This window comes from Lepeophtheirus salmonis, unplaced genomic scaffold (assembly GCF_016086655.4).
Source record: "Lepeophtheirus salmonis unplaced genomic scaffold, UVic_Lsal_1.4 unplaced_contig_1012_pilon, whole genome shotgun sequence".
Taxonomy (NCBI): Eukaryota; Metazoa; Arthropoda; class Copepoda; order Siphonostomatoida; family Caligidae; genus Lepeophtheirus; species Lepeophtheirus salmonis.
This window is the reverse complement of record NW_027288932.1, coordinates 362-10009: the sequence shown is the minus strand read 5'-3', so window position 1 is coordinate 10009 and position 9648 is coordinate 362. Positions and strand designations below refer to the sequence as shown.

Below are 9648 nucleotides of genomic sequence, written 5' to 3'. Positions count from 1 at the left end.
CAACGTAAGTAAATTTGTACCAACCTTCTTTATTCTTTCTGAAAATTGAGAATTCCTAATCAGTTCCACATATGACCATTCTTTCTCCTAAAATCCATCATGTACCATGATTTAAAAAGGAATAAACTAATTCTCCAATTTTAGAATGGGACCAAAAAAATAAAACTCCACATTGGCAACATCGTCCTCCATCACTACAGAAAAGACTTTATGTAGAAAAGTCATTTAATGAACTCAAAGAAAATGGAAAGGAAGTCACCGAATTAGAAAGTAACGTCTGGTTTGTCAAGTTCCAAGATGGTAATAATGACATTGCAAATGGTGCAACAACGACCTCTTCACCAGACTCATCAACCTTAACGACTAGAGCACTTGGGTATGTAATTTTTGTAATCAAAACTAGGAATGAACAATAAATATTCAATTTGAATTTATTTTAATCCTAATCTTTCTTTCCTTTCTTTGTGAACTGGCTACGATAAAAACGTACACATTCCTCATTTTGATACTCTATCACTTCGAAACAGGCTATACGTATGAGCGTTCTTTATTAGAATCCACCTGAATATGGCTCAGACACAATAACGAGCAAACAAATCAAAGCATGGTTCTCTTTCTTTAAATCAGGAAATCAGCTCCTGACAGTGAAGATGTTAAACCTTTTACATCACCTTATTCAACGTAAGTAAATTTGTACCAACCTTCTTTATTCTTTCTGAAAATTGAGAATTCTTAATCAGTTCCACATATGACCATTCTTTCTCCTAAATCTATCATATTGCCATGATTTAAAAAGGAATAAACTTTAATTCTCCAATTTTAGAATGGGACCAAAAAATAAAACTAATAATGACATTGCAAATGGTGCAACAACGACCTCTTCACCAGACTCATCAACCTTAACGACTAGAGCACTTGGGTATGTAATTTTTGTAATCAAAACTAGGAATGAACCAATAAATATTCAATTTTTAATTTATTTTAATCCTAATCTTTCTTTCCTTTCTAGAACTGGCTATGATAAAAACGTACACATTCCTCATTTGATACTCTATCACTTCGAAACAGGCTATACGTATGAGCGTTCTTTATTAGAACTCAATTCCGAATATGGCTCAGACACAATAACGAGCAAACAAATCAAAGCATGGTTCTCTTTCTTTAAATCAGGAAATCAGCTCCTGACAGTGAAGATGTTAAACCTTTTACATCACCTTATTCAACGTAAGTAAATTTGTACCAACCTTCTTTATTCTTTCTGAAAATTGAGTATTCCTAATCAGTTCCACATATGACCATTCTTTCTCCTAAAATCCATCATGTACCATGATTTAAAAGGAATAAACTTTAATTCTCCAATTTTAGAATGGGAACAAAAATAAAACCCACATTGGCAACATCGTCCTCCATCACTACAGAAAAGGCTTTAGCGTAGAAAAGTCATTTAATGAACTCAAACAAAATGGAAAGGAAGTCACCGAATTAGAAGTAACGTCTTGGTTTGTCAAGTTCCAAGATGGTAATAATGACATTGCAAATGGTGCAACAACGACCTCTTCACCAGACTCATCAACCTTAACGACTAGACCACTTGGGTATGTAATTTTTGTAATAAAAACTAGGAATGAACCAATAAATATTCAATTTGAATTTATTTTAATCCTAATCTTTCTTTCCTTTCTAGAACTGGCTATGATAAACGTACACATTCCTCATTTGATACTCTATCACTTCGAAACAGGCTATACGTATGAGCGTTCTTTATTAGAACTCAATTCCGAATATGGCTCAGACACAATAACGAGCAAACAAATCAAAGCATGGTTCTCTTTCTTTAAATCAGGAAATCAGCTCCTGACAGTGAAGATATTAAACCTTTTTACATCGCCTTATTCAACGTAAGTAAATTTGTACCAACCTTCTTTATTCTTTCTGAAAATTGAGAATTCCTAATCAGTTCCACATATGACCATTCTTTCTCCTAAAATCCATCATGTACCAAGATTTAAAAAGGAATAAACTTTTAATTCTCCAATTTTAGAATGGGAACAAAAAATAAAACCCACATTGGCAACATCGTCCTCCATCACTACAGAAAAGGCTTTAGCGTAGAAAAGTCATTTAATGAACTCAAACAAAATGGAAAGGAAGTCACCGAATTAGAAGTAACGTCTTGGTTTGTCAAGTTCCAAGATGGTAATAATGACATTGCAAATGGTGCAACAACGACCTCTTCACCAGACTCATCAACCTTAACGACTAGAGCACTTGGGTATGTAATTTTTGTATTCAAAACTAGGAATGAACCAATAAATATTCAATTTGAATTTATTTTAATCCTAATCTTTCTTTCCTTTCTAGAACTGGCTATGATAAAAACGTACACATTCCTCATTTGATACTCTATCACTTCGAAACAGGCTATACGTATGAGCGTTCTTTATTAGAACTCAATTCCGAATATGGCTCAGACACAATAACGAGCAAACAAATCAAAGCATGGTTCTCTTTCTTTAAATCAGGAAATCAGCTCCTGACAGTGAAGATGTTAAACCTTTTACATCACCTTATTCAACGTAAGTAAATTTGTACCAACCTTCTTTATTCTTTCTGAAAATTGAGAATTCCTAATCAGTTCCACATATGACCATTCTTTCTCCTAAAATCCATCATGTACCATGATTTAAAAAGGAATAAACTTTAATTCTCCAATTTTCAGAATGGGAACAAAAAATAAAACCCACATTGGCAACATCGTCCTCCATCACTACAGAAAAGGCTTTAGCGTAGAAAAGTCATTTAATGAACTCAAAGAAAATGGAAAGGAAGTCACCGAATTAGAAGTAACGTCTTGGTTTGTCAAGTTCCAAGATGGTAATAATGACATTGCAAATGGTGCAACAACGACCTCTTCACCAGACTCATCAACCTTAACGACTAGAGCACTTGGGTATGTAATTTTTGTAATCAAAACTAGGAATGAACCAATAAATATTCAATTTGAATTTATTTTAATCCTAATCTTTCTTTCCTTTCTAGAACTGGCTATGATAAAAACGTACACATTCCTCATTTGATACTCTATCACTTCGAAACAGGCTATACGTATGAGCGTTCTTTATTAGAACTCAATTCCGAATATGGCTCAGACACAATAACGAGCAAACAAATCAAAGCATGGTTCTCTTTCTTTAAATCAGGAAATCAGCTCCTGACAGTGAAGATGTTAAACCTTTTACATCACCTTATTCAACGTAAGTAAATTTGTACCAACCTTCTTTATTCTTTCTGAAAATTGAGAATTCCTAATCAGTTCCACATATGACCATTCTTTCTCCTAAAATCCATCATGTACCATGATTTAAAAATAAACTTTAATTCTCCTTTTAGAATGGGAACAAAAAATAAAACCCACATTGGCAACATCGTCCTCCATCACTACAGAAAAGGCTTTAGCGTAGAAAAGTCATTTAATGAACTCAAAGAAAATGGAAAGGAAGTCACCGAATTAGAAGTAACGTCTTGGTTTGTCAAGTTCAAGATGGTAATAATGACATTGCAAATGGTGCAACAACGACCTCTTCACCAGACTCATCAACCTTAACGACTAGAGCACTTGGGTATGTAATTTTTGTAATCAAAACTAGGAATGAACCAATAAATATTCAATTTGAATTTATTTTAATCATAATCTTTCTTTCCTTTCTAGAACTGGCTATGATAAAAACGTACACATTCCTCATTTGATACTCTATCACTTCGAAACAGGCTATACGTATGAGCGTTCTTTATTAGAACTCAATTCCGAATATGGCTCAGACACAATAACGAGCAAACAAATCAAAGCATGGTTCTCTTTCTTTAAATCAGGAAATCAGCTCCTGACAGTGAAGATGTTAAACCTTTTACATCACCTTATTCAACGTAAGTAAATTTGTACCAACCTTCTTTATTCTTTCTGAAAATTGAGAATTCCTAATCAGTTCCACATATGACCATTCTTTCTCCTAAAATCCATCATGTACCATGATTTAAAAAGGAATAAACTTTAATTCTCCAATTTTAGAATGGGAACAAAAAATAAAACCCACATTGGCAACATCGTCCTCCATCACTACAGAAAAGGCTTTAGCGTAGAAAAGTCATTTAATGAACTCAAAGAAAATGGAAAGGAAGTCACCGAATTAGAAGTAACGTCTTGGTTTGTCAAGTTCCAAGATGGTAATAATGACATTGCAAATGGTGCAACAACGACCTCTTCACCAGACTCATCAACCTTAACGACTAGAGCACTTGGGTATGTAATTTTTGTAATCAAAACTAGGAATGAACCAATAAATATTCAATTTGAATTTATTTTAATCCTAATCTTTCTTTCCTTTCTAGAACTGGCTATGATAAAAACGTACACATTCCTCATTTGATACTCTATCACTTCGAAACAGGCTATACGTATGAGCGTTCTTTATTAGAACTCAATTCCGAATATGGCTCAGACACAATAACGAGCAAACAAATCAAAGCATGGTTCTCTTTCTTTAAATCAGGGAAATCAGCTCCTGACAGTGAAGATGTTAAACCTTTTACATCACCTTATTCAACGTAAGTAAATTTGTACCAACCTTCTTTATTCTTTCTGAAAATTGAGAATTCCTAATCAGTTCCACATATGACCATTCTTTCTCCTAAAATCCATCATGTACCATGATTTAAAAAGGAATAAACTTTAATTCTCCAATTTTAGAATGGGAACAAAAAATAAAACCCACATTGGCAACATCGTCCTCCATCACTACAGAAAAGGCTTTAGCGTAGAAAAGTCATTTAATGAACTCAAAGAAAATGGAAAGGAAGTCACCGAATTAGAAGTAACGTCTTGGTTTGTCAAGTTCCAAGATGGTAATAATGACATTGCAAATGGTGCAACAACGACCTCTTCACCAGACTCATCAACCTTAACGACTAGAGCACTTGGGTATGTAATTTTTGTAATCAAAAACTAGGAATGAACCAATAAATATTCAATTTGAATTTATTTTAATCCTAATCTTTCTTTCCTTTCTAGAACTGGCTATGATAAAAACGTACACATTCCTCATTTGATACTCTATCACTTCGAAACAGGCTATACGTATGAGCGTTCTTTATTAGAACTCAATTCCGAATATGGCTCAGACACAATAACGAGCAAACAAATCAAAGCATGGTTCTCTTTCTTTAAATCAGGGAAATCAGCTCCTGACAGTGAAGATGTTAAACCTTTTACATCACCTTATTCAACGTAAGTAAATTTGTACCAACCTTCTTTATTCTTTCTGAAAATTGAGAATTCCTAATCAGTTCCACATATGACCATTCTTTCTCCTAAAATCCATCATGTACCATGATTTAAAAAGGAATAAACTTTAATTCTCCAATTTTAGAATGGGAACAAAAAATAAAACCCACATTGGCAACATCGTCCTCCATCACTACAGAAAAGGCTTTAGCGTAGAAAAGTCATTTAATGAACTCAAAGAAAATGGAAAGGAAGTCACCGAATTAGAAGTAACGTCTTGGTTTGTCAAGTTCCAAGATGGTAATAATGACATTGCAAATGGTGCAACAACGACCTCTTCACCAGACTCATCAACCTTAACGACTAGAGCACTTGGGTATGTAATTTTTGTAATCAAAACTAGGAATGAACCAATAAATATTCAATTTGAATTTATTTTAATCCTAATCTTTCTTTCCTTTCTAGAACTGGCTATGATAAAAACGTACACATTCCTCATTTGATACTCTATCACTTCGAAACAGGCTATACGTATGAGCGTTCTTTATTAGAACTCAATTCCGAATATGGCTCAGACACAATAACGAGCAAACAAATCAAAGCATGGTTCTCTTTCTTTAAATCAGGGAAATCAGCTCCTGACAGTGAAGATGTTAAACCTTTTACATCACCTTATTCAACGTAAGTAAATTTGTACCAACCTTCTTTATTCTTTCTGAAAATTGAGAATTCCTAATCAGTTCCACATATGACCATTCTTTCTCCTAAAATCCATCATGTACCATGATTTAAAAAGGAATAAACTTTAATTCTCCAATTTTAGAATGGGAACAAAAAATAAAACCCACATTGGCAACATCGTCCTCCATCACTACAGAAAAGGCTTTAGCGTAGAAAAGTCATTTAATGAACTCAAAGAAAATGGAAAGGAAGTCACCGAATTAGAAGTAACGTCTTGGTTTGTCAAGTTCCAAGATGGTAATAATGACATTGCAAATGGTGCAACAACGACCTCTTCACCAGACTCATCAACCTTAACGACTAGAGCACTTGGGTATGTAATTTTTGTAATCAAAACTAGGAATGAACCAATAAATATTCAATTTGAATTTATTTTAATCCTAATCTTTCTTTCCTTTCTAGAACTGGCTATGATAAAAACGTACACATTCCTCATTTGATACTCTATCACTTCGAAACAGGCTATACGTATGAGCGTTCTTTATTAGAACTCAATTCCGAATATGGCTCAGACACAATAACGAGCAAACAAATCAAAGCATGGTTCTCTTTCTTTAAATCAGGAAATCAGCTCCTGACAGTGAAGATGTTAAACCTTTTACATCACCTTATTCAACGTAAGTAAATTTGTACCAACCTTCTTTATTCTTTCTGAAAATTGAGAATTCCTAATCAGTTCCACATATGACCATTCTTTCTCTAAAATCCATCATGTACCATGATTTAAAAAGGAATAAACTTTAATTCTCCAATTTTAGAATGGGAACAAAAATAAAACCCACATTGGCAACATCGTCCTCCATCACTACAGAAAAGGCTTTAGCGTAGAAAAGTCATTTAATGAACTCAAAGAAAATGGAAAGGAAGTCACCGAATTAGAAGTAACGTCTTGGTTTGTCAAGTTCCAAGATGGTAATAATGACATTGCAAATGGTGCAACAACGACCTCTTCACCAGACTCATCAACCTTAACGACTAGAGCACTTGGGTATGTAATTTTTGTAATCAAAACTAGGAATGAACCAATAAATATTCAATTTGAATTTATTTTAATCCTAATCTTTCTTTCCTTTCTAGAACTGGCTATGATAAAAACGTACACATTCCTCATTTGATACTCTATCACTTCGAAACAGGCTATACGTATGAGCGTTCTTTATTAGAACTCAATTCCGAATATGGCTCAGACACAATAACGAGCAAACAAATCAAAGCATGGTTCTCTTTCTTTAAATCAGGAAATCAGCTCCTGACAGTGAAGATGTTAAACCTTTTACATCACCTTATTCAACGTAAGTAAATTTGTACCAACCTTCTTTATTCTTTCTGAAAATTGAGAATTCTAATCAGTTCCACATATGACCATTCTTTCTCCTAAAATCCATCATGTACCATGATTTAAAAAGGAATAAACTTTAATAATCCACCTTTTTAGAATGGGAACAAAAAATAAAACCCACATTGGCAACATCGTCCTCCATCACTACAGAAAAGGCTTTAGCGTAGAAAAGTCATTTAATGAACTCAAAGAAAATGGAAAGGAAGTCACCGAATTAGAAGTAACGTCTTGGTTTGTCAGTTCCAAGATGGTAATAATGACATTGCAAATGGTGCAACAACGACCTCTTCACCAGACTCATCAACCTTAACGACTAGAGCACTTGGGTATGTAATTTTGTAATCAAAACTAGGAATGAACCAATAAATATTCAATTTTAATTTATTTTAATCTAATCTTTCTTTCCTTTCTAGAACTGGCTATGATAAAAACGTACACATTCCTCATTTGATACTCTATCACTTCGAAACAGGCTATACGTATGAGCGTTCTTTATTAGAACTCAATTCCGAATATGGCTCAGACACAATAACGAGCAAACAAATCAAAGCATGGTTCTCTTTCTTTAAATCAGGAAATCAGCTCCTGACAGTGAAGATGTTAAACCTTTACATCACCTTATTCAATGTAAGTAAATTTGTACCAACCTTCTTTATTCTTTCTGAAAATTGAGAATTCCTAATCAGTTCCACATATGACCATTCTTTCTCCTAAAATCCATCATGTACCATGATTTAAAAAGGAATAAACTTTAATTCTCCAATTTTAGAATGGGAACAAAAAATAAAACCCACATTGGCAACATCGTCCTCCATCACTACAGAAAAGGCTTTAGCGTAGAAAAGTCATTTAATGAACTCAAACAAAATGGAAAGGAAGTCACCGAATTAGAAGTAACGTCTTGGTTTGTCAAGTTCCAAGATGGTAATAATGACATTGCAAATGGTGCAACAACGACCTCTTCACCAGACTCATCAACCTTAACGACTAGAGCACTTGGGTATGTAATTTTTGTAATCAAAACTAGGAATGAACCAATAAATATTCAATTTGAATTTATTTTAATCCTAATCTTTCTTTCCTTTCTAGAACTGGCTATGATAAAAACGTACACATTCCTCATTTGATACTCTATCACTTCGAAACAGGCTATACGTATGAGCGTTCTTTATTAGAACTCAATTCCGAATATGGCTCAGACACAATAACGAGCAAACAAATCAAAGCATGGTTCTCTTTCTTTAAATCAGGGAAATCAGCTCCTGACAGTGAAGATGTTAAACCTTTTACATCACCTTATTCAACGTAAGTAAATTTGTACCAACCTTCTTTATTCTTTCTGAAAATTGAGAATTCCTAATCAGTTCCACATATGACCATTCTTTCTCCTAAAATCCATCATGTACCATGATTTAAAAAGGAATAAACTTTAATTCTCCAATTTTAGAATGGGAACAAAAAATAAAACCCACATTGGCAACATCGTCCTCCATCACTACAGAAAAGGCTTTAGCGTAGAAAAGTCATTTAATGAACTCAAAGAAAATGGAAAGGAAGTCACCGAATTAGAAGTAACGTCTTGGTTTGTCAAGTTCCAAGATGGTAATAATGACATTGCAAATGGTGCAACAACGACCTCTTCACCAGACTCATCAACCTTAACGACTAGAGCACTTGGGTATGTAATTTTTGTAATCAAAACTAGGAATGAACCAATAAATATTCAATTTGAATTTATTTTAATCCTAATCTTTCTTTCCTTTCTAGAACTGGCTATGATAAAACGTACACATTCCTCATTTGATACTCTATCACTTCGAAACAGGCTATACGTATGAGCGTTCTTTATTAGAACTCAATTCCGAATATGGCTCAGACACAATAACGAGCAAACAAATCAAAGCATGGTTCTCTTTCTTTAAATCAGGAAATCAGCTCCTGACAGTGAAGATGTTAAACCTTTTACATCACCTTATTCAACGTAAGTAAATTAGTACCAACCTTCTTTATTCTTTCTGAAAATTGAGAATTCCCTAATCAGTTCCACATATGACCATTCTTTCTCCTAAAATCCATCATGTACCATGATTTAAAGGAATAAACTTTAATTCTCAATTTCAGAATGAGACAAAAAATAAAACCCACGTGGCAACATCGTCCTCCATCACTACAGAAAAGGCTTTAGCGTAGAAAAGTCATTTAATGAACTCAAAGAAAATGGAAAGGAAGTCACCGAATTAGAAGTAACGTCTTGGTTTGTCAAGTTCCAAGATGGTAATAATGACATTGC

The 9648-nt window shown here is 33.9% G+C and overlaps 2 protein-coding genes across 2 annotated transcripts; both read left to right on the top strand.

The window, feature by feature from the left end:
* Window positions 1-843: 843 nt before the first annotated feature.
* LOC121130627 (uncharacterized) lies at window positions 844-6659 on the top strand. The gene is made up of 16 exons (XM_040726359.2): window positions 844-919; window positions 1010-1224; window positions 2042-2272; window positions 2362-2576; window positions 2720-2950; window positions 3040-3254; window positions 3391-3620; window positions 3710-3924; window positions 4067-4297; window positions 4387-4602; window positions 4745-4975; window positions 5066-5281; window positions 5424-5654; window positions 5744-5959; window positions 6102-6332; window positions 6422-6659. The coding sequence occupies exons 9-16, from the start codon at window positions 4068-4070 to the stop codon at window positions 6642-6644; spliced, it is 1794 nt and encodes a 597-aa protein (XP_040582293.1). The 5' UTR covers window positions 844-919; window positions 1010-1224; window positions 2042-2272; window positions 2362-2576; window positions 2720-2950; window positions 3040-3254; window positions 3391-3620; window positions 3710-3924; window position 4067; the 3' UTR covers window positions 6645-6659.
* Window positions 6660-8038: 1379 nt separating this feature from the next.
* On the top strand, window positions 8039-9303 carry LOC121130625 (uncharacterized). The gene is made up of 4 exons (XM_040726358.2): window positions 8039-8358; window positions 8448-8663; window positions 8806-9036; window positions 9126-9303. The coding sequence occupies exons 1-4, from the start codon at window positions 8129-8131 to the stop codon at window positions 9160-9162; spliced, it is 714 nt and encodes a 237-aa protein (XP_040582292.1). The 5' UTR covers window positions 8039-8128; the 3' UTR covers window positions 9163-9303.
* Window positions 9304-9648: the final 345 nt, after the last annotated feature.

Coding starts and splice junctions, on each gene's coding strand:
- LOC121130627 (XM_040726359.2), top strand. CDS start 4,068: ATGGGAACAAAAAATAAAACCCACATTGGCAACATCGTCCTCCATCAC. Junction 4,298..4,386: donor TTAACGACTAGAGCACTTGG/GTATGTAATTTT, acceptor TTTCCTTTCTAG/AACTGGCTATGATAAAAACG. Junction 5,960..6,101: donor TTTACATCACCTTATTCAAC/GTAAGTAAATTT, acceptor CTCCAATTTTAG/AATGGGAACAAAAAATAAAA.
- LOC121130625 (XM_040726358.2), top strand. CDS start 8,129: ATGGGAACAAAAAATAAAACCCACATTGGCAACATCGTCCTCCATCAC. Junction 8,664..8,805: donor TTTACATCACCTTATTCAAC/GTAAGTAAATTT, acceptor CTCCAATTTTAG/AATGGGAACAAAAAATAAAA. Junction 9,037..9,125: donor TTAACGACTAGAGCACTTGG/GTATGTAATTTT, acceptor TTTCCTTTCTAG/AACTGGCTATGATAAAACGT.